Source organism: Caloenas nicobarica, chromosome 12 (assembly GCF_036013445.1).
Source record: "Caloenas nicobarica isolate bCalNic1 chromosome 12, bCalNic1.hap1, whole genome shotgun sequence".
Lineage (NCBI taxonomy): Eukaryota > Metazoa > Chordata > Aves > Columbiformes > Columbidae > Caloenas > Caloenas nicobarica.
In genome coordinates, this window is record NC_088256.1 from 3,657,562 (window position 1) to 3,682,597 (window position 25,036).

The window sequence follows — 25,036 nt, forward strand, 5'->3', positions numbered from 1 at the left end:
TTTGGATACTGGGGAAAATTTCTTCCCAGAAAGGGCTGTCGGGCTGCCAGGGCAGTGGTGGAGTCACCATCCCTGGAGGGGTTGGTTCAACAGACACATAGATGAGGTTCTTAGGGACATGGGTTAGCGCTGGACTTGGCAGTGCCAAGTTAACGGTTAGACTCGATGATCTTATAGGTCTTTTCCAACCTAAACAATTCTATGATTCGATGACTCTAAATAGCCCCTCTCACGGCTGCGGGGTGGGGTGCAAGTGGGGTCCTACGTGTGTCCCCCTCTCCGACCTCACAGGCTCCAGCTATTGTTCTGGCACGCACCTGTTCTGCCCAGGATCGGGATTTTACTGTTACGAAGCTGTTGTGGTCTCATCTGGAGCATCGTTCAGGCTGGGCCAGCCCCGGTGCACACAGCCAAGCCCGCATGTCCCCAGCAGCACCTGCTCTCCTGCCGCTTGGCCCCCAGACCACGGTCCCCAGGTCTCTTCTTCTGGACCTGCTCTGCGTCCTCGCAGCCAGACCCTGAGGATCTCCGTGGTTTTGCTCCCACCCGTATTCTTCTTCCACCTGTGTTGATATTTTACCAGTCCCACTCAGACGAGCACAGTTCAAAAGCCTTTTATTTTTTTACCCCTCCTTACCCCTTCAGTTTAACTCACCTCCTGTTTCCCTCCCCCTCCTCTGTCCTTCATCCCTTTCCATCATTTCCCACCTGCCCACCTTTCCCTCCTGGCCACACCGCACGCGCAGGGAAGACCGACGAGCGGCACTACTGACGCCAGCCGACAGCAATCATCTTTCGGGGCATCTCCCAGCTTTCCCCCCCTTCCCACAAGTATTTCAGTTTCTTTAGATCCATCTTGACAAATTAAAGCAAGATCACTCCAAAGGTGCCAGTAGCAAAGGCCGAGTCATTTCCAAGTTTATTTAGGATTTATTTTGCGTATCTAGAAGTCAGCGCTAAATAGCGAGCTGAAACTATTTCTTCCACTGCGTATTCTCCTGCCTTTCAGCTGCCCGGTGCTGCCTCCCCCTCGGCCGACAGCGAGTGATGCTCACAGCAGCAGTCCCCATGTCTCAGCACAGATCCTGGCTGTGGGGTCAGGAGATGAACCCCGTGGGCTCCCGAAATAGCTTTGTTTCAAGAGCTTTCGAATCAATAATGCTCTCCAGTACCCGCAAAACCACCAGCCAGCCTGCAGGTAAGGTCTGGCTTGACAGACACAGGGCAAAACGTGGGGTTTCTGTCTGGGGTGGCGTCATCAGGGCTGTTTCACTGCTGTGAAAGGAAAGACTGCAGCAGGTATTAAAGCCAAGAAACCAAGCCAGGTGTGTTCTGCTTCGTGGCATTTTGTACGAGACCCATCACAACGGGCAGAGCTGTTGCTCCAGAGCAAAAAACCATCAGCCCCAAACTTTCAGCCTGGAGAAATCACATTCTGCAAATCCCTCCTGAGAAATCAAACCAGTGCAAAACTAATTTTAAAAAAATCACCTCTGCTGGCAACCAGCATCCCAGTCAGCTCCTCTCTGGCGCTGCACAGGGCATCGGGAGCTTTTTCCTTGAAAAAAATGAACCCTGATGGTATAGGGTGCCCAAACTCAAGAAACTCTCAGCAAATATAGGATGGGTCCTATTTTATGAAGTAATCACTGTTGAGGGGACTTGACGGCTGGATTTTCATATGCTCAGCTTGACAGTAGATGTATTCAGGGAATAGCTGGAGCATGCAGCATCAGCATCTCATTAGTGTCAGAGACAATGCCCCAGTTTAAGACTAAAAAGTGGGTTTAGTTTTCCCTATACAACTTTAATTTAAGAGCTGAGTTTAGATTCACCATATTAAAAGCCCCGAAACAGGTTCAACCACACTTAGAAGAGCCGGGAGGTCAAGCAAGCAGGAGCAGCCTGTGCTTTTCTTCCTGCCTCTCAGTTCCCAAACACTCAATCCCACCACGGAGCGGTCAGCAGAGCCCTTTTGGAGAGAAGAAGCCCCTCAATACGTGGTTATTCCTGCACCCCCATCGCTCTGGGATGGACGGGTTCATCAAAAACAACCTTTCTTTTAGCAAAGCAGCCAAACACATTCCCCTGTGAAGGTCTGGATCTGCCACAGAAACATACCCTGAGGGGAGGAGTAGGACAGTGCAAGAGGTTACAGGGTTTAAGCACCGAGAGGGAGGAACAAGGTTGTATAAAGTTTTACAGGCCAGAACAAAGACCTCAAATATATTAAAGAAAACAAACACAGGGATGAAGTCAGCCACACACGTGCTCCAAGGTTGGTTTAGACTCCTTAAGCAATTTGGGGGCTGATCGACAGCTTTGAAGGAACAAATACAGGGCTGCTCAAACCGAAGGGCTTCCTACGGGGAGACGTGGGGCTAGAGTTGGCAAGCCGGCAAAGAGCTCCTGGTACCAAAGTGTGGGAACTACTTTGCGAATTAAGTCACCAAAGTAGAAGTTAACACGTATGTTAAAGACTCAATTTCAGATTGCACTGCACACCTGCAGAGCAAGACAGGACATGGAGCTCGACAAGCAGCTTGTGGGAATGGGGGCAAAAAACCTGCTCTTATCCAAGAGCCCACAGAGAGTGAAGCCGGAGCACAATCCCGACTCAACGCATCCCTGAAGAATTCCACGACTTTCCTCCTCGCCGAGCAAGAGCATCACTCACAGGGCTGCCAAGCATTGACCTGCTGCTGAGGCACCCAAAACATGGGGCACTGCTTGTTTTCGAGCCACACATCACCTTCCTACCCCTGCTTTTGCTTCCATTTCAGCACACCCCTCCAGGCAGCTCGAGGAATGGAGCTGAGGTGTGGGAAGTGCCGGTAATACAGAGAGCTTCCCACTCAAGCAAGCATTTGCACGTACATCAGCTACTGATTTTAGGAAGAAGCTTTTAGCCACACGTGGGAGCTTCCCGTGAAAGCCACTGAATTCTGCAAAGTGTATTTCTAGAGAGACTCAGCCCTGCCAGCCCCGACCACCAGGCCCTGGTACTGACGGGCACCTAGAAAATTCACAGCTACCACTTGAAAGAACTTGCAGACGCTGCTTCAGTATCCCACATTATCCACTGACAGATTTACAGAAGTCTAGGACATAGATTTATTTCTTCGGTTTTACATACTAAGGAGCAATAAATTCTTCCGAGAACTCTGTACCATGCCAGCTCTTTCCTTTCTGCCCAGCCTTATAGAAAAAGGTGTATGGAGGAAATAAATTCCTGCCACATCCACCATCATTTTTACTCCAGTGCATTCCCTCTGTAAGAATAAACCCAAGGAGTGATGATCAAGCACAAAACGAACACTTCATGCATTTTATTGAGTCTATTTAAATTTGCATTATGACATCTTACATAGGGAACAAATGCCTCCTAAATGCTAGCTATTGATCAAATCTGGTCAAACTGTCACCCAATGACCTCAGAGTACCATTTGGTATTAAACCAGTCCAGTAGACAGGTGTAAAGTACTGTAAAAAAAAAACCAAAAAAACCAAACCAAAACAAACCAACCAAACAAACAAAACCCCAACAACAACAAAAATCGGATACATTCTCAGTTGAATTCAGGGCTTCCCAACCAACAGCCTTACTAGCAGACATTCAGGAAGGGGTCTCAATTATTTTAGCTTAAGGGAACAAAACCAAAGAAATCAATCAAAACAAATTCAACGGTATGTTTCCCCATAAGAAAAAGAAGGAAACAAAAAAAAGGAGATATCGCATATCAAAACGAAGTTGGGAAGCCCTGGTATAACAGATGCAAACTTCTTTCTTAACACAACACAACCTATATGTACTTTGGGTAAGTTACTGTTGATTCTGTCTCTTCACCCTCCTCCTTCTTCCCTCCCTAGTCAAGGATAAACAAACAAAAAGCCTGGTGTATGTAAAGGTTGGAAACATTCCTTAATTTGTTATAAATTCCCCATACACGGCTCCAAGCCAACCCTGATCCAAAGCACCTCCTGCTGGGAGCAGACAGACATTTCCACAGCGACCGGCCACCTCATCAGCTCCGGCACTTGCTTCCATACCCTGAACGAAGCAAGGCAAGCTCCTGCGGTAGGAGCGAGTTTGAGAAAACCAAGACACGGACATGTTAATGAAAAGGATTCCAAACTAAAGAGGAGGCTGCGGCTTAAGCCAACAAGACAAAGCTTTGTATTGCGGCATGACGCTGAGGATCACACCGGGAAATTCAGAAAGGCCCTCACCGCGCTGCTTAAAGTCAGAGCCCGACAGTCAGCCTTCACCGCGGTTCTTGTCACATCTTCACCTCGTTACTATGAGACCACTGGGAAGCTCCTCTTTGTGTAGGCACCAATTCAAGATATAAACACCAGGGAAACGGTCCCTTGGACTCCGTGCATTTGCATAATGCAGACAAGTGACAGGAGACGGGAGCGACAGTCATTATGGTCCATTGTGGCAACTTTGGTGGGAAACTGCGTTCGTCTGCGAGTTGACACAATGGACAATTATGGCTCCTTCAAAATGGGGGTGTATCATGTCAGTGCAGCTGCTGTGCCTGCACATCAATACTTCCTACAAAACGTCTTGAAACTTTTAATGAGTAATTTCTACGCATGCAGTACCTACACTAATCAAATAATTCTTAAAACAAGTCAATTAACTGCCTTGAAGGTCTTAGCAAAAAACCCAACTTGTTCAAAGAAATAAAAAAGTGCACGTGAAAGGGAAATCTAACAAACCCCAGGAATAACTCGTCACAGTCTTTTAATGGATAAAGCCTCAATTAAAAAAACATGAAGTCAGCACCCTCAACTCTGTATCCATTCATAATCTGAGTTAAACTATCAAATACACTCCTTAAATAAAAAATACTGTGTGTTCTTCTAGGTTTTGGCCTTGCGACTGCTTTAATTGCTGTGCACGGAGGTGGATACAGGTCTGTCCTGTCAGAAAGGAACTGAGCTCACGCACCAGATATTCACAGCAGGAGCCTGGGTGGTTTGTGGTTTGAAAAAATCCTACACGATAACTACTGAGGCAGGCAAGAACAGGGAACCTCCTTCAAAAAGAAAAGCAAGTAACAACCTTCAATGCCCCAGAGAGCATCTGCTCACAGCACAGAGGCCAGCGCTGTCCCGGCTGTGGGGACACTGAGGCTCCCAGGAGGTGGCACTGTGACCCAGGCAGCTGAGCACAGGGTCCCGCTGCCTCCTCGGACTCATTTCTGTACAACCAGCCTGTGGCAGCGACAAAACCAGCCAGCATCGTCCTCCCATCTGGCTACAAGCACAAGTTGAGCGGATGCATCCCTCCCGTAGCGCTAAGAAAAGTGTAAGTGCGCACAAGTGCCCAATACCAAAATGATTCACAAACTGTAAATTGGGCTAATTGTGAACCTTGTTAGAGTGTCTTTCGTTCTTTGTTAGCAACTGAAGTGTTAATATTGGCTTTTCCTAATCCCAATCTAACTGTAAAAGAATAGAAACTGAATAACCAGAGGCTGACAGATGACTCAGCCACTTGAACAGGTCTTTGCTGTATCAGCAATTTCATAGCAGCCAACTCCTCCAGACGTCAGGCAATGAACCCCCAGCACCTTCCGTACGCTCAGTGTTGGAAAAGGTGTGTATCAATAAAACATGGAGAACATTTAAGGTCTCCTGAACTCAGGTTAAATTATTTGTTCTTGGTACCATTTGGGAAACCTCCAACATTTTATTAGTTGCTCTTGTTACAGAAAGATATAATGTTAAGGCATGCCATTATTAAGCTATAACAAAACCGTAAAGTTGATTCCACCGTGAACAGTTACTGGAAACTCGGAACATTCAAAAGAAAGCGATGCTGAATGACACCTATTGCAGCCGTGCTTCACGTTAATTAGCACTAGTGGGCTCCTTTCTCGCTGGTCGCCAGCGTTAGTCCTCAGAGATGTAAGACTTTCAAAGCCTAACAGTATTAACGTAGAAAGGGTTTTTTTTCCTTCTAGTTCTATGCTCCAGTAAGTCAGTAAAGCTACTGGAAACTGCAATTGATAGCATGTATTTGCCGTGCTAATGTGACTGGAAGAAACTCAGCACTGTTATTTTGTTGAGGAAATTTTGGCAGAGATTCCAGCACCTGAAATTAAGAGGTATCTTCCAATTTTAGGGTGATGTGTGTCAGAGGGAAAAAACCGCAAAAAACATGAGCTTATTTACTCTTCTGTTGAAAAAGAATACACGTATTCCCTTGGCCACGACGGTGTGTCCCACCAGGAGGAAAGTGAGCTCAAAAGCCAGTCAGGGCTTCCCACTGAACCAAACACCACAAAATGCACACGTAGAAAAAAATCTGGAATTTTGGGACATTGTGGAATCCTTAACTAGCTGATGAGATGTTAAAAAGGGCTCAAGAGTAGAGACTAGAGCTTATGCAACCACCACTATAAAACACCAAAAAATGTGTTTTAATTAGGAAAAAAGAGACAGGCCAGCTTTGGTTTTGTCATCTGAGGAACAAGCCAGATTTCCCACCTAGCCAGCAAGAGCAGTTCATATCCCTTCATAACTGCTGCCCTGGAGCCAAAACAAATATTGCTGTCCTTGTTGCACACATAAGCTAAGGGGAAAAAAAACCCAAAAAAACCCACCAAAAAACCCACCAAAACACCAAAAAAAAACCCCAAGAACCAAAGAATTGGTCATTGAGGGTGAAGGATGTTTGCCCCTGACACTGATGAGTCAAGGTACATTCTCTGATTCTTGATTTTGATATGTCACACACATAATTTTAGAAGTAAATCCAACTCAATCTGTGCAATACAAGCATAAAGAGTTTGTTGGGTTTTTTGTATGTCATTCTTAGAATTTGCTACATTTCAAGTGTGCTCCCATAATCAATTGCAATTTTAAAATTTAACCTAATACTCTAATAATCTGTTTTCCAGTTAATACTTAAGTTAATGTTCAGTGGCACTTGAGCCACAGGCTACTAACACTGGCCATAGCAGCATGTTCACTCAACAGGTCCAGAGGTTACTCATATAGTTAAAGCTGGTGGGGAAGAAAAAAAAAAAAAAAAGCCCCACCAAAACCTGTCAATACTAGTCTGCTGAATAGTTACACAGAGTTGCCCCAAAAATCAAAAGTAAAATTCGATAGAAAAATTGGGCATAAACTTCACTGAATGAATCGGTACATACTGGTTTGTATTATTACATATTAGCAACCATACCAAGAAATAACCAGCCATTAGAGCAGTTTCTAATTTTTATCACCTTTTTTGGTGGCATTACTGAGCCAAAACACTGCAATTATAACATTTCATTTCTGATTTTTTTTGTTTTCTTTTTTAATGCAATTCAGACGTCTAATTCAACTGTTTTTATATTACAGTAGCTGTTCACATAAATAGTACAGATATGCACTGCTCTTGACAGGTACACAGTTACAAAAGCAGCTCTCTCGTATTTGCACTCTGTGTGGTGGGTTTTGTATGAAAAGCATTCTTGATTTCTAAGCATGGTACAATTTTAATTCTTAATGCGTTAGTACAACAGTGCATTGGAAAAGTACTGAGCTTCTACAAAAAAGCTTTACAATTTTAAAACAGATTTTTTTTTTATTTCAACAAGCATAGGCAATTCTTATATTTCCACAACAAGATAAATATCCCAATTAAGCTAACAGCTCATCCTACAGCGTGCCATAGTGATGGGGAAAGGGCTAACATTAGTGTTATTTACACAGCCATGTCCAATATTAACCCAGTATGAAAATTAAAAGTATGTTCAAGTGTGCAATTAAGTTCAGATTATTTTTCCAGATACTTGGATTTCTTGCAAAAATTCCTCTATGACTCATGTACATTTAGCCAGGATGACTTCTCGAAGAACTCCTCATAAGCACAATCTTGAGGACAAAATGTTTATTAGACTGTGATGGCAGGGGCTGGGTGAGGGAAAGAACTTAATACCCTTCACAAAGAAAAAAAAAAAATTTTAAGCGGGTAGATGTCTTTGGACAAGTGAAACTTAACACCCGAACTGACTAGAACTTGAAAACTCTAATTAAAGAAATTTTCCAATTTTAAAAGCTTGAATGCAGAGAAAATGCTTTCATGATGGAAGATTCACTCCAAGTCATTACTATACATTGAGGCACCACTCAAAAAGTGGCCATAAAGGAAGTGACTTCTTTGCCCATCACTATCACACTAGCTGCTTGGCCAAAATTCCGATCGCATTTAGACAACACTCTCTCTGTTACCAGAAGCTAAGACTGCTCTGCGACAAATGGGACAAGTAGAATTTTCTGATAACCAGCGATCAATGCAGTGGACATGATACTCATGTGAACAAGGCAATTTACGGAGCTTGTTGCCTTCTGTGTACTCTGTGATACACACACTACAGGTTTTCAGAGCATCGCTCTCACCAAAATTCCTCATCGCTAGGTTGTCAATTTGTTCTTTGGTGAGTCCTCTTGGTTGGTCATCGTCATCTTCGTTTAGTAGGAAAAATTGTGCTAGGCTAAGGAATGGCAGAGAACCACTTTCTTCAAATGTGACTGATCCCCTCGTATTCCGACCTTCCCGTCTGGCACCAGATGTTGAACCACTGTCATTACCACCTTCGTACACCTCCCCTGAGCTAGCATCTGTACTTTCATTGCTTGAAGTACCACCACCTCCATTCTGGGGCTCAGAAGCATCCATGTTCTGATTTGGAGTTGGGCCACTCGGATCTGCATCACTATCGCTATACATAAAGTAACTCAGCTCTCCAAAGCCTGTCATTATCTGCCTGAGCATAGTCTGAATAGCAACTGATGTAGTCTCGCTCAAGCCTGTGTTTAAGATCCTACGGATCGGAATCCTAATCGTACTGACGTAAGTTCTCACTCCAGCCCGTTCTGAACGTGAAAATGTGCGCCTAAACCCTCCCCGTTCACTTTCATATGTGACGGTGTTGTTGGGTGTCTGGGACCTGGACCGTGTTCTGTTGGCTATGCTGTCTCTTTGCCGATATTCTCCTGGCCGAACTCTTCTCACCTGAAGATCAAGTACTATGGTAGGAGGCCTCTGCCCAGGGGTTGCGGTCTCACTGGTGCCATTGGTTTCTGAAGAACCTGCCGCTTGAGGAACAGGTCTTGTTTCAGGGGCTGAAAACAGAACTGCGTTTTCACTTGGCACCTCAGTTCCCACTGTGTGCTGCCTTAATGTCACGTGCTGCCTAGTTCTAGAGCTTCCCTCAGCTTCATTCACTGAGGAGTGGTCAAGCGTTTGAGATGATGTATTGTGATGAGACCTGCGAGGAGTCTCACTCACTGGATTAATAGGTGACCTACTTCTATCAGTTCTAGCCCGTGTTCTCCGCTGTTCTGGACTCCTGCTTCTCGCTCTCCTCTGCCCTCTAGGAGGGGAAGCTTCCTCAGTTGTCAGCTCCTCTGAAGTGCTCCTTTCTGATCCAGGCTGCCTTACAGATGGTGATTCAGACCTTGGAATTTCAGAGTCACTTTGGCTGTTTTCCAAATCCTCCCCACCGGAAGGCTCTACAGATGGCTCATTCTCAGTTTCTGGATTTGTGTTCCCATTATTACGGTTGACATTTATTTCCAAACTGAATCTGAAGTCACCACTATTTGGGTTAGTCCTGCTCACCGCTCTCCAAGACTGGTTTCCTCGTTGCCCGCTTCGTGTTGTATTTCCAGTCTGTCGGACTGAATTAAGCCAGTCTATTATAGAATCTCCATTTGAAACATCTTCTGCGGACTCTGCACCTGCAAAACGACAGGGAACTACCAAAATTAGAGTACTGAGCTAATTTTGGAGTGATCTTTTCCAAGAACATAATTGCTTAGTTTAACAAGTGACAATTTAGAAGTGCTTAATCCTACCAAGCACTATTGTGGTTTCACATGTAGCATCACAATTCTTATCTACCAGAGCTCTTTTAAGGGAGTGGGAGTGGACGTTTTTCTAATATGTACAGACAGACTGCAGCCGTCATGTAGCAAACAAGTCATCAAAATAATGCATACTGTTTATCATAAGTAAATGGAAAGCCACACTTCAGGTGTCATAACACATCAATAATCTGTGTTTTCCTTTCCAAACAATTAAGCGATCTATTGACTGCTAAATAGAGAACTAAGTTTGTCCTGACCCTTCACTTGAGGAACACCTTTGTAGCAAATTTACCTCACTAAAGAACGAACCCCAGTGGCAAGCTCCAAGCATCCTCCACTGATCTCTATAGAAGGGTGATAACAAAAGCAATACAGCATCTTTGAAAGGGAAGAATGGTGAATAAAAAAAGAGGGATTCCAAAAAGCATCCCAGAAGGGAGCAGGCAGAAAGGCACCTTAAATAAAAAACAAACAAACAAACAAACAAAAAACCCCCACCACATATCACCCTAAATTTGACTTTATCTTGACGCAAGTAACAGATTTGTTATGAGTGAAATCTGTCCCAAACTGACCTCTGCAGCAGATATCAGACATAACGTTTGCTTAGTTTTGAAACAAAGCTCACCTTGCACCTGCCTAGGCTTAACTTGTTCCACTCCTGCACTCAACTTAAGGTCCGTATGGGGTGCTAAAGTTAAGAGTTTTCACAAATACTGTATATACCTCTATTCTCATCACTGTTTTGCTGTGGCGGACCTTCTTTAACTTGGTGTAGCCTTCTCAGCAACTCTTCTTCAGTAATTTCACCTTAGAAAATAAGCAAAATTTTCCAAAAATATTTCCAAATCACTTGTATGGCAAGCATTATTAAAAGCGTCTAGAGAAGGTACAAGCCACTGCTTGTCTTATTTACTAATTAAATCCTGCCATAAAGAGACTGTCAAACAGGTTGCTAAGGGGAAGTTCGGACACTTCAGCAACACTGTCCCAAGTAAGTTTTACTGAAGCTGAAAGATGCCAACAGTTTCAACCTATTCAAGACAGATATGCTTTCTGGTTCTATAACCTCTACAGCTTATCAGCAATTTTCATCATCCTATACCAATTAAATAGCTGTTCAGAGTGAAATATTTAAGGTAACCCCTTCGCAAGCATGAAAAAGGTTTAAATTAGTTGGAGTCATGTCTTAAATTAGAACTGATTTGAATTAGGTATCACCCTACAAAGAGTCAATTTAAAGTATTAAGTCAATTGAAAACTGATATAAAAACGCCCATGCAGAATCTTGCACCAGACTATTTATTCTAGTTACAAACCCTTAACCTCATCAGCACAAAATTTTCACACAGGTGCTTAAGGGAGGTTTACTTTTCAATCGAAAGTGTCTAAGGACCCATAACTGAAACTGGGTCAACTCTGGGTGCACATCATCCTAGTTACCTCTCTACTAGTCAGGGGACTGCTCAAATTTGAGTACGCACAAATGAGCAAGAAGCTACTTCGAGCATTGAGCACAACTGCAGCACACAAACTATATGGGGGAAACAGCTTCCGGAGAACAGAAAATGACACAAATTGCCTACAAGCAATTCGAGTAAGCTGGTACATGCCCAAGCATTACCTACCTGGTGTTCCTAGCAAATTGTTATCTCTCATAAGCCTGTATTCCTCTTCACTCAGGTTGTTTACAAACTGATAGAAAGCTTCCTCTCGATCTAACCGATCTAGTTGACTCTGACGTTGTGCTTCTGATTGATCAATATTTCCTTTATCACTAGAATCTGAGCTTTCCATCTTGACGAGTGGAAGAGTACCTAAAAGGAAGAAAACAAACACTTCATCCAGCATAGTGAAACATGGCACAAAATGCAGGCATGTTTAACCTGTACGACATTCTTCACTGTTATCCTTAAATTTGGCGAAGGGTAGTAAGTTTGCTAATGAAGCTTCAGTTAAGATAAGCTGCATAACCACAGGGATCACAAATGAAATAATTCTCAAAGCATGAACCTCTAAGAAGTACAAACAGAATCTATACCTATTATCAAATACTCAACAAAGCGGCAAGTACGAACACGTGGAATACTATCAGCCATAACCCTTCATCCATCTTTATATTGTTGACGTGTCCATGACTACCTGCTTTTTAGCGTACAACATTCCTAACACTTGCACACAGCATGCCTTGCAGTGCCACACAACAGTGAGGTACAAGGCAGAAAAGCAAACCAGCCTTGATGACGCTCTCTAACTCTAAACGAGCGTGGGATTAAGTGTCCTTCACTTCTTTCTGCCCTGTTACATAGAATTAAAACATATAAACCAGAAGATGCCACGGATACTGTGTGTGAGTAAAGAAAAAAAACAAGATGACAACCATACTATTAGTTTCCACAAAAAAAAAGGAGGTTTGGAAAATCAAATTTGTAGTTTTATGTCAAGAGAAGAATTTGTTTGCAAATTTCAGCATTTACTGAATTACTGATGTTGAGGACTGTAATTTCCAGGACAAAACTCCACAGTGTATACCAGGTATAACTTCTGCTATAAAACACAGTCTTACATCTTGTGTATTTTTTAGTACAATCTTCTCATATTGTTTTTCATTTGCATGATATCCTTGACGATGTCTCTCTCTCAAAAAAAAAAAAATCCACGAATGCCATGTCTATATAAATATTATAACAAAATATATGCAAATGTGGGAGACGTTCTGGAACTAGTTGTGTCATGCAAATATATCAAATGAAGTTAAAATAATACCTAGTTTCCTTAATCACTATGCCTTGCCATCAAGAATTTTCCTGTACAACTGGTAGAATTTACTCAGAGAGGTGATTAGCAAGCTAATCCTCTGCATGCTAAAAAGCTCTGCAATAATATTCCCCATCAAAAAACATTCCTTTCATTTAAACCATACTTCATGTGACATGAAAATGCTGGAAGAATAAAGCTTTTCTGCTTCTCACTGGAAAGTTTCCAACACTTAGACATCTGTCTAGTGCAAAAAACATCTTTTTTTGGTTTGTCAGCACAGCTGTCAAGTCAAGACTGCCCACAGTTTACATTAGTGCGTCCCCACAGAAAAGCAGCATTGTGTGATCTCTGGAGGTAGTTTAGTTCAGCTGCTATTGTGAAAATTAAAGTGCACTGACAACCTCAGTGTATAACAGTAGAAAATTCCACAGGATAGGACATCCCATTATTGCAGACTTGCAGATGAAAAAATAGCTACTCCAGCCCTCTTTGTCTTGAATTCTGACGCAGCAGAATCTGTTTTTAAGTTAGTCACATTAAAACACAAATTACTTGTTGCCGCTCAGTAATACAGCATGCAAGGCTACTGGTATTATTTGGCTCTGTGAATTTCTGCCATGTTACCAAAGAAATTAGGCCTATTTTCCACCTTTTCATCAGTAAGCAGCAGCAATCGCCAGGGTTACTACCATTTCTAATGGAAGCCTATCAGCTTTCTCTGCATTGCTAAATCTCTGGTGCAATCCAAAGACTGCATGGCCTGTCTGAAGACTTGCATGTGACATGTTGTCAAATACAGCAATAAACAAACCCATTCACAGTGAGAGTTGTGCAAGGGTTTCAGCAGATACGTTTAACTCGGACCGGGCTCAGTTATGAAATCTGTATGTCCTTCAAATGTCAGACATATTTCTAATGAGAACATAGCGTTGTTTGAAACTCAAACAACTTTTAACAAGCTTTCTGTAGCAGAATGACGACTCCAAGTAACTTCACTTAAAGATATATTTCTGGTATCTTCTCTAGAATATAAAGACAGCTGTTTTTAAAAGAAACATCTGAATAAAGCCTCAAGTAGAACAAGAGACTTGCATCCAAAATAAAACCTTGAAAGATACATGAGTTCTCTGGGGATACACATCAAAACTCCAACCAACATTCCATTTTTTAGGACAACAATGAAACAAACTTGACAGTAAGATTAAGAAAATAAGGGATTATAATAAGATGCTAAGGGACAGGTGCAGCATAAAGTTTTGTAAAATATTTTCCCCAAAAACACCTGACACCTTGGTATTTACTGACTTTAAAACACATAGAATGTCTTCATAATGGTAATATTAACATATTTGTAAGCATTAGACTAATTCTACAACAGCTTTTAAAAAAGAAAACCGCACTATGCATACAGAGCATGACACTTGTTTACTGCTTATACTTTGAAATTTTCCTTTTAACTGCAAATGCCAGTGCTTGCAGGCACCTTAACTATATAATACCTATTTGATTCAAAGACATTTGCCCATTCCATTTCAGAAGATGAAGGGGCATCATTCTTGGTCAAGGAAAAAGGGAGAGTCAAAACAAGTGAAGTGGGGGGAAAAACCCAAATAACCTCTTCTTTGCCAATAGACTGATATACACTTGGAGAGGTGATCCTTTAGGAAATGCTCAGAATAAGTCAAGTCAGTCTTATTTCCAGGTTTGCTCCTCTTTTCTCCTCCATCATCTCATATCTTCCCTCCTAAACCATAACGTCAGTTACTGGTCAAAACCAAAGGGATGTTAGTGCTAAGAAGAAAGCCTCAGAGGTGGGATCTTGCATTAAGATTTTAGCCGACATTAGGCCTATTTCTACCAGTGACAAACTCGCTGTATTTTCCTATCGCAAGCTACCGTAACAGATTACACTAGCCTGTTGTACCCCAATTTCAGGCTGTGCAGCTTAAATGTCCTAGAAATGCTATCTATCTACATGGGATGTTTACACTGATGGAAATACAGATGGCAAAGAAATGCATAAATGCACATCAACACATTCTCCCTGCCTTATGGTTGACAGAAAGTGGGACGATACTCTTCAAACTAGAGCTCTGATATCATAACTAGTATATGGAAAACAGGATTTCTGCTCCAAGGCTCCTGTTACTTTTGTCTCTTCACTGTCCACTCAGCTCATTGTCCACATTGTCCATTTTAAGCTTCACCTCCCACACCACTGCAGAGCACTACACATTACCAGGCTGAACTTACTAGAATATTTAGACTACGACTGCCTCAGCACGACTCCATAGGTCCCATCTGGCCATACAATAGGATTCCCATGGTAGCTACTATGTCACCTCACTCCTATTTCAGCACGGTAGAGTGTTGTAGAAATAATTCGCAAACCTGTTCCTCAAATTAAGACTGGTTTAAGGAAGCTGACTACGGAAACACAGAGAAACCTAATGAGAGAAAACCAAGAGGTCTACTATTCAGTTACAACAAAAACAACCAACATTTGACTCCCTTATAAACAAGTACACTTCGACTCCGTTAAAAGATTCAGAATTCCCTTCTTTAGTGTCCTCCCTTGCCAGCACTGAGTTGACAAAGGGTGGGGAAGGGCACATCTAAGAGCAGGAAGTTCAGATCTCTTGATTAACACCAACTTCAGCTGAGATATCCAGCAATTAAAATATCTTTATGGGAAAACGGGGCAGGGGGGGATCACCTGAAGGTTGCACAAAATAACAGAATAAGAGGCAGAATAAACCACTTTCTCCTTTTAAAAAAAAAAAAAAATTCTTCAGCAGCTGAATATCCAGACACAATAACTACAGTGAATTCTTAATTGGTGTTCCCATCCTTCCACAAGTCAGTGAAATATCTTCCCTGCAGTTATGCTTCAACAAGCTCAGAGATTTCAGAGCACAAGTGATGAGCTGTCTCTCCACTGCTGCTAGAGACCGCAGGAGCAAAAACTGTAAGCCCACAAAATGTACTGTTTGTTATATTGTTTTATTCAAGAGGAAGTAATATTATGCTTCTTTGGATAGGAACAATTTAAGAGTACTAGGTATTCCCCCAATAACACAAAGCTATCGTTTTTACAGCAAAAGATATATTTTACGTTTTCCCTTTTGCCAAGTCATGTGCAAACTAAATCTAATCAGTCAGGAATTTACTACTGCTTAAAAACAACCTAGTGGGACAGCAGCTAGCAGTGATAAAACACTTGCATTGTCCATTTACCTTCAGCAATAACACTGTATCTCCCTACTGCTTAGCACTTATGGACTACAGAATTATTCCTAGAAAAAGTACTAATGGACCATAAGGCACAGTGATAAATCACTAGCTCTTCCTCCTTCACAAATGTGTACTATCTCCTGACATTAGTTATCTGTATTGAACACCAAGAGACACCTTAGCCTGAATTCCTGATTTTTTTAAATTAAAAAAAAAAACGAACCATAAAACATTAGAACTCTCATTAAACTAAGTAAAACGTAGATCTGACAAATTCAGACATCATTCATTTGCAGCGTTAAAAGAAAAATAAATACCTTAAAGTTATAATAATCTTCATTAGATTTATGGGGCAAGTCTTAAATTTTAACAGAAGAAAGGCACTGAATTAGTTAAACTGCAGAAACAACAGATGCTCATGAGCTAGCTGTGCAACAAAAATTTCCTCAAAAATTCCCCCCGCCCAGGTGTTACCGGTATTTCAACATTATATGAGAACGTAGTGCCCTGTATGTTAGGAACATTTCCTGAATTAACTCACGTCCCAGCAACATAATTAATACCTCTGTACAAACAAAAAAGGTGATGGCAACATGAATAAGTGTTTCATAGATGTGCTCAGCAGAAGGCTAATTTCTCATTTATGATTCATAACCTCATCTTAATTAGGTACTTTGACCGGTAGAACACCTAGCTTACTTCCAGTCTGCAAAAATTATCAAAGCCTTTGACTACAAGAAGTGACTCAGTAGTAGAAGCCAGAAATACTTATTTTCTGGTTTGGGTTGTTACAGATTAACTATTTTTTCCTCCCCTACTTTGACTCATCATACCTCAAAGACATTTTAGCCCTACAGCAGCAGTATAACACAGCTGTCTGTTCAAAGCGCTTTCCACGAACTCTGACTCGAGCAGCCCCAACACACCACCCCGTTTGGCAGGACCAGCCCCAGCCACAGTCTCTCCCATTCCATTTCTCAAATGACACAGGAACAGCAGCCAGAACAGGCAGTTCTGTTACCCCAGGTTCTTTACACACAAACAGAATCAGCTTCACATGCGGTATTCATCTGACCCACCCCACCTCCCAACCACCAGATTTTCCTAGAAGAATTAAAAGTTGAAAAATAGTTTCCATGCCAGTCAGTATCCAACGTTCTCAATACTCAAAATTAGCAGAAACACGTAACAGAAACTACACTTTCTTCTTAAATATTTCAACATTCAAGTCTGCAAGCTCAAAAGCAGAAGCAAGAACTGTCAATGAATCCTGTCATTAAAGGAAAAAGACCATAAAACAGTGAAATGCCACAGGTCTCTGCATTATACATGGAGCTTCATTATGTCAAGTTTGGTATTTTTTCCTTTTTATCCAGGTGCACGTGTTTCCTTTTGTGATCACCCCAAAGGCTTTGATAACAACAGTACAAATCACTCATCTACATCTTAGAAGTGGTAACAAGTAACAAACTTTTCTAGTTTTCAAAGTTGTTTCATGAATTTTGGATATACTCCTCTTTTTTTTATCTGCTATCCTTGCTTTCTATTGACACTGAGGAACAACAAATCTATGCTCTTAATAGATTTCTACTAAACTTACCACAAATTTTAAGCACCCGAGAACTCTATATGTCCTCTTTGTCTCAAAAAATATCATGGAAGATGTATGACTTTTGGAAAGCTGAAAGAAAAATTTGTCTTCTATGAAGCATTCCATGTAAACCGCTATAAAGTTTATATGCCAGCTTAACAAGGAGTGTTAAACATCAATTCTGCTATTTCACTATCCCAGCAGATTTCAAAGCAAAGGCTGTAAACCAAGATGTCATTCTGAACACAGATTTTAAACAATAGAAAGCAGATTAATACTTTTGCAGAACAGCTGCAGAAAAATCAACGGAATTAAAAAAAAAAAAAAAGGAAAACATTCCAACAGAACCAACTGTTGAGATGGAGAAATATCATTAGATGTACTATTGACTTCTGAGAAGTCAGAGAGAAGTGAAGGGTACAGAATTCCTGCAGTTTCCAAAAGCCCTACAGTATCTAAGGCAGAGTAACCATCTTATAGTATAAATTCCCAACTCAAAGAGATCTAATTAAGAAAGAAGCAAAACTCATTAGTTTTCCAATGTTATCTTCCATATGAAAGAGCAGAACTTAACAAGTCCAGAATACCGAGAGCACGTGGAATGAAGACGGAGCTCTGAAAACAAAATGCAGTAAGAACAGCCAAAACCCAGAACTTCACATTTTATCATCTGCACTTCCTAAACCAATGGTTTTTACATACAAGTTGAAAAGAAAATTAAGATAGTACTGCCTTTTGCCCTCAAATTCAGATATCCCAGAAAAGAAAGCTTAGCGTATACAAGGTATAACAAGTTTCCAGCACTAGAGTCCCATGAAATTATGCTTTTTTTCCCCCCAGAAGTGAGGTTGCTGGTGGGTCAGCAAGCAGAAAGTGCACTCTGAAGCTCAAAGGACGAAGTAAAGCTGCACGCAAGTAACACTGAAAAGACAGCAGTATAAACAGGATTGATATTCAAGGAAGTTGTACCCGCAAAACTACACGATGACCCTGAAGAAACAGAACTTCTGGTTAGTGAAAGCATTAAGTCAATCATAACTCACTGAATTTCAATGAAGAAAGAAAAAAACATCTTTAAATTTACTACCGAATCTCACTGTCTACGCTAAACTGCTGCTAATACAGCAACTACTGAAAGTAAAAGGCCAATACAACAGTAACAATCATTACAACCACAACCCACGCAGGAATTCTGCTACATGGATTTTCTGTTGTTTATGTCTAGTGCCTAACAAATATAGAAGTGGAGAATAAAATCAAGTAACATTTATCTGAACGTAAATAGATATCTGTAAGACTAGAATTCCATTTCTAATGATATACCAAGGCAGGCAAGCTCAAGCATATTAACGAGACTATGTGCACGTACATCTTACATATTGAATTTAAGAGTGCTCTACGCAAAATGCTTTCAAGTTGCTAAATTAAGAGAAAATGTGTGCTGACTTCTCCTATATACTCAATTATCATTAGATGGTTTTATGAGACAGTACGGCTCTGCAGACCACCTTTAGTAAAAAGCTAAGCTTGAACACAGCACATCAGCAAAATTTACTAACGAGTACCTCATTAATATAAACCTGAACAGTTGGAAGGAGACACAGGCTCGTGTGCTTCTATGGTCTCTAGTGCAGCCAGGAACCTGTGCAAAAGCAAAACAGAGTCTCTGTGATGCTTCTGGACATGCCTGCTCGCCACACCAAGGTCCTGGCTCTGAGTTATTACACTGCCACACTGTTTAGAAGTATTGGTTTTGAGATAAATGAGATCACCATAAAAATACTTTGGAGATGGAGATGTTCATGTTTGGTTTTATCCCTTCAAAATTAATTTTTGTAAGCTCAAAAGCTGATGAGTTTTCATCAAGACTGAGATTAAGTCACAAAAACTTGGATAAATACCCAATAATCTTGTTTGAATTCAAGCGTTTTAATATATGGAAACTGAGATCTCTACCAAAAAAATTTAGAACAGCCTAGTAACATGTTAAGCTAGATTAATTTGAACTTAAATGCAATCTTTAGACTCAAGTATAGAAAATCATAACATTATGTTATGGCTATAAAAAAACCCCAACCAACCAACAAGTACAACACCTCCACTGCAACTAGAAACATTCTACTAAGATCAAAGAATTAATTTCGATACATTCCCATAGGGAAGAAGAATAAAGGAACAAGCTAGGCAGGCATATCAATATGGAGATGTTTTAAAAACATTTCCACTTAAGGATCACACTATCCATTCCCCTAAAAATACCAGTACTAATACTAATTTTAAAAGACACAGAGCAGAGACCAGTCACTTGTAATGCTGTTTTCCAGTATACTCTGGCACATCTATGAATTCAGTAATACGGAAAATAAACATGATAGAGATGACAACCACTACTTGTTTGAAAAACGCTGGTGTGGTTATTTCAGCGACAAACAGTTACATAGTCAGAACTGCTGGTGAGCTGTTATGCTTTAGTGGTCTAACATAACAAGAAGCCCTTAATTTTATAATGTGTGGTGTGTTTTCCCTTCTCAGGAATGGGTGAGACGTAATTCCAAGCTATAATTCTTTTAATTCCAAAAGGGTAGACCTGGAGAGGGAATACAGTAGTTTAACTGCTACTTGACCACTACAACAAAACTAAGCATCTGACTCCCAATTAGCATAATTAACTGCTCAAGAAGCGGCCAAGTGTTTATTTTTTAAAAAGACCTGACAAGTCACTGCAATTAAAATTCACGGACAAATTGGTGTCAGAGCTTCTTTAGCATTTTTACAACGATTTTCAACTTGAAATTAACCCATACTGCCAAAATGGACAGGGAAAACAAATTATATGTGTGACAGTACTGTTGGGTACAACCAAGTCTGAATTCTTGTTTACAAGCTTCTCTGTATAGACTCCGCCTTCCTGAAAAATGGTGAAACAAACAAAACTATTATAAATAAAAAATAAAAACTGAATATTTTGCTGTGAAACCTTTTGGCAGGCTCCTTCTACTACACACTAAAATCAAGACACAGAACAAACCTTAATAACTACATTTTATATATGCTATTATATACAACCTGATATTGCTCCTACGTTAAAGCAGATCACTGAAAATAAAATAATACATACATCTACCTGGACTTGACAATGGTTTTGAAACACAGTAAACAGAAACCTTAAATGTCGAACAAACAGTATGAAAAAGGGAAGGATGAACTTGCACAGGAAACTAAGGTGGCAGAGCAATGATGACGTGATTAACTAGAGAAAAACTAACAGGATAGGAATGGCAAACATCACCGGTTTTAACAGGTCACAAGCTGATCAAGACCCTTGCAACAGACACAGCAAGATGTGAAGAGCTCCTCTTCCCTGTCTGCCACAACGGGGCTTCTTGTCACAACTCAGGTGAAGAACAGACTGAAAACACAGTCTTAAAAGCTGCGATTACTTAAGCAGACACTAAACTGTATGGCGAGGCCCAAGATAAGGGCTACAATTCCCCACACTCCACTACTCCAAAAAGGGGCTGGTTTCAACTCCTCTAGCCCAACCGGACACCTGGAGGGTGAGGGGCCCGGCAGTCCTCCCCGAGGGGGAAGCACAAACTCTCCTCCAGCTCCAAATGGAGGAACAGGTTCGCCCCGCTCCGGCGGGAGAAAGGGGAAAAGGCCCCAGACTGACAGAGCCCGGCCCATCCGGGGGCCGAGGATCCCCGCAGTGCCCGGGCACGCCCGCCCGCAGCCCGCCATCACCGCCCGCAGCTCCATCACGGCACCCGCTCCGCCTCTGCCGCGGGGCGGCTGCGGCCTCCCGGCCTCCGCGGAGCCAGGAGCCGCCCTGCCCTCCCCGGGATCCCGCACTCCGCACGGCGGGGGCCCAGAGCAGGGGCAGAGCTGCCCCGCAGCCCCCAGCCGCCGCCGGCTTCGGGCGGAGGCCGCCGCCGCCGCCGCCTCCCCTGGGCCTGGGCCTCTCCCTTCTCCGGGCCATTTTGAGAGTCCGCCTCCGGCCTCGATACTCACCGCCCGCCGCCTGCCGCCGCCTCCCCAGCTCTCGGTCCGCTGCTCTCTCCGCTCCTCAGGGGACTCGGTCCCGGCTCGCCCCGCTCCGTCCGTCCCCAAACAGCCGCAGCGTCGCCGTCCCTCCCCTCTCAGGCGGCCATTTTCTGCTCCATTGTTACCAAGGAACGGGGGCCCGGAAGCGGCCGCCGACAAGCGGAAGTGTAGGCGCACGCGCCTCTGCGCAGGCGCCGCCACCGCCACCCCCTCCGGGGCAGGCGGCGGGGGCGGGTGAGAGCGCGGCCCAACGAGAGGAGTGTGGAGGACCCGGCGGGTAGAGCGGCCCCGGCGCGAGGGGGCGCCGCCATTTTGAAGCGGGGCAAAGGCCGAGGGCCGCTGGCGGGTGTCATGGAGACCGGGCGGCTGCCGGGGCCTTCCCGGCCGCCCCTCCGCCTCCTGCCGCCCCGCGGTGGTGCCGAGGGACCCGGGGCTCAGCGGTGCCCGGCTGCGGTGCTCCCCGCAGGAGCCAGGCCTGTCAGTGCGGGGGCCATTTCGTGCCACCTCACAGGGCGTGCCAGGCGGAGGTGCCAGCGCTTGAGGCTGGCGGTGGCCAAAGGCTGAGGGAAAAATTGTCAGCGAGAAGCGCTGTCTGTTGGGGGGGACGTTCGCTCTGCTCCCCTTTGAACTGTGGCCGCGTTTCACCTCATGCTGGGTTTTTGCTGTTGCCAAAGCTGGTGTCGTGTATTAAAGGCAACTCGTACGCTGTATAAAACATAAGACACACCTCTTTTCCAATATGAGCCTTAATTAATTGAACCCCAGGCTCCCCATGTTCTCTAAGTCCTGTTCCTAGGTTAAACTTCTCTGCAGTTCTTCCCCACTCAGTGAAACTAAATCGCAGCTGTTACCGCCGGGCTCAGACCCGCTCCCACCCGGCGTTCGGCAGAGACGCGAAATCTGGAGTTTTTAAGACACAGTGGGAAGAAAACTGTGGCTGAGAAAGAAATAGGCGAGAAAACCGAAGAAACTTGTCTCAGTTTTGGGGCTCGTGCCGGGCTGAGGGTCAGTGTAGAGGCTGGAGGGGTTTCCCTCAGGGTTTGGAAAGATCCCACTGTACTGCCTGAAAAGTCTCCCTTGAAAAGGACTTTAAGGAAAACAGAGGTGATTTCCAAGAAAGTCATCTTCATTTTCAAGCAAGATCCTGTGTTTAGAGAAAAAACATATTTCTGAGGACTTATGTGGTTTCAGAAAGCCAACAAGACACCTTTGTTTCACCTTTTGGCAGTTTATTATCATGTTAGTGAGATTACCATCAAGCTAAGGGTGGGTTGCATTTAAAGTGTGTTGAACCATAAATGGGTAGAAAGATACAAGCCCAGTTTTTAATGTTAATGAAGTGTTTTCAGATATTCACAGTTCAAATTTCCTCCTTCAGACTTGAGAACTTAAAGGCAGCTACAGTGTTCATGCTGGAGAGAATGGAGGGCACAGGTATAGGGCATATTTCTCATCAGTTTTACTTGCTACAGCACGGGACCAGAAACGGCAGAGGGTTAGAAACTCATGGAGCTGAAGGCCATGATAGCAAACTAATGAGTAATGTGGAGCAGAAGCAGTCCCAGTTTTGTCTGGAGCAGATGTAGGTTCCCAACTATATTTTGGTTAAATTAACCAGAACATAAAGCACAAAAGTTTATTCCAGCTGCAGAAGGACCGATGATACTTGATACAGCATGTAGTTGGAATGACGGAGAGGTGATACCTAATCCAGCATAAAACTTGCTTGTGAAAAGCTAACTGTTATGTTTTTAAAAGCAAATTGGAGTTGGGAGAGCGAGTTTAAATCAGATCAGTCCTTTGCATCATTACTGCAATATAGATCCTGCATTGCAGGTGGTTTTACTGTAGGGTCAAACCATGACCTAACGTATGGTTTGAGTGCTCAATGTGAGTAAAACTTAAAAAAAAAAAAAGAAAAATCGGAGAGGGTAGATTTAATGTCACAAAGGACTTTTGTGGTTTTAATGAACTAAAATATTTGTCATTGGGAAAAGCCACCTCGTTCCTGACCCACAACAAACAAACCGCTCCCACCTCTGACAGATTCCAGGGGCTGGAGAAAGTTTTTCCCCCGAAGAGAGAGACCCTGTGGCTGACAGTGTTTGTACATTTGCGGTTTTGGCAGACGTCTTTGAAGCAGGCAAACAATTCCGCTGCCAAACATTGATAACTGGGGAGGCAGATGACTGGCACACAGTTGATCCAGTTCATCATGGAAAGCCTTGTGCCAACAATTGGTGATACGGCCATTGAGTGTGAATATTGGCAATTAGTAAATGAGCAGGATGTCCATCGGGGTGCTTTAGTGGCAGACCTCAGAGAACTGAAGAAACAGGAGATGATGTGACTGCGACAGAGTGATTTATGCACCAAAGTGAATCCTGTTTTTCCTCCCAACCTTTTGTGAATACCAGGCAAGAATAAAAGTGGCTTTGTTATACACCGGTAACCTAAGCAGGGATTATTGAGCAAATGGGAGGTGGAGCATACTCTACTATTTGAACAGAGGGATAAGATGATGGCCTGTGCTCCTGGAACAACTTCTCAGTATTTTATGACATCTGACAATAATTTTGTTTGTTTGTCTCCTTCTTTTCCCCTCAATAAAATACTTTTATTTGATTATTCTTCCCGAAAGTCTTTAAGACTATCACATGGCAAGCAACAGAGGAATTAAAACGTTATTCTTTACCTCCATGGATGAGTTCAGACTCTTCAGGCAGATATTTGCCATTTTGCTGGGAGATGAACACCCAGCGATGCACAGAGATGGCAGCGGGTTCTGCTGATTCACGCCTTCCTTCGGTGGGAAAAACCTGCAGCTGAGGAAAAGTTCCTCCCTTCGTGTAGTTTGGTGGAGTTTCTTTGCAAATGCCCTCACAGGGTCGATAAGCGGCAGAATAAGCTCCGATTTTGCCAAGTGACTTAGTGGATTTCAGTATCCAGTTGACATTAATAACAATTAATGGCCTGTGCACACATATGTCCTTAAGAGCTTTGAAAAAATCAGGATCGGTGTAGCAGTGTATTTCAAAAAGCTTGTAGGAGAAAATATATATGCGTAGAGAACTTCACAATACAGGGAAAAAAATCCAAAATCTATAGCAAAAGCATGGTGTAATTCATACTTAAGTGTTTTCAGTTTGCTAATGTTTGTATAGCTAAGGAGAATTATAACACTTTTCCATGGTAAGTTTAAAGTAATTTCTTTCAATCAGGCTAAATAAATTTGCTTTAAATCCTCCAGGGTCTTAAAAACTGGTTATTTGGTATGCAGTGATAGATGACAAAAATATTGGTGGTTTTGTTTTTCTAAAAAGATATTAAAATAATTTATTCACAATATAGATAAATAATAATCCAAATGCAGTGACGTGAGAAAAATCCGAACCTCTTGGGAGCTTCTAAACCTGAAGCAATAAAATAAAATAAATAAAAAATAAATAAAAAATAAAAGACCCGATAAACTCAAATCCTTATATACTCAAAGTATTAGCAGAGCCAAGTACTGAGCAGGCAAATGAA

The 25,036-nt window shown here is 42.6% G+C and overlaps 1 protein-coding gene across 3 annotated transcripts; it reads right to left on the reverse strand.

Annotated features, from left to right (window-relative positions):
* Positions 1 to 3,057: 3,057 nt before the first annotated feature.
* Positions 3,058 to 21,669, reverse strand: RLIM (ring finger protein, LIM domain interacting). 3 transcript variants are annotated; one of them, XM_065643350.1, is made up of 5 exons: positions 21,476 to 21,668; positions 19,030 to 19,106; positions 11,508 to 11,696; positions 10,606 to 10,689; positions 3,059 to 9,750 (listed from the first exon to the last, which is right to left on the reverse strand). In XM_065643350.1, the coding sequence occupies exons 3-5, from the start codon at positions 11,674 to 11,676 to the stop codon at positions 8,216 to 8,218; spliced, it is 1,788 nt and encodes a 595-aa protein (XP_065499422.1). In that variant the 5' UTR covers positions 11,677 to 11,696; positions 19,030 to 19,106; positions 21,476 to 21,668; the 3' UTR covers positions 3,059 to 8,215. The 3 variants fall into 3 exon arrangements, with proteins under 3 accessions (XP_065499423.1, XP_065499422.1, XP_065499420.1); XM_065643348.1 differs by lacking the exon at positions 19,030 to 19,106 and having other exon boundaries at positions 21,476 to 21,665; XM_065643351.1 differs by lacking the exons at positions 10,606 to 10,689; positions 19,030 to 19,106 and having other exon boundaries at positions 3,058 to 9,750; positions 21,476 to 21,669.
* Positions 21,670 to 25,036: the final 3,367 nt, after the last annotated feature.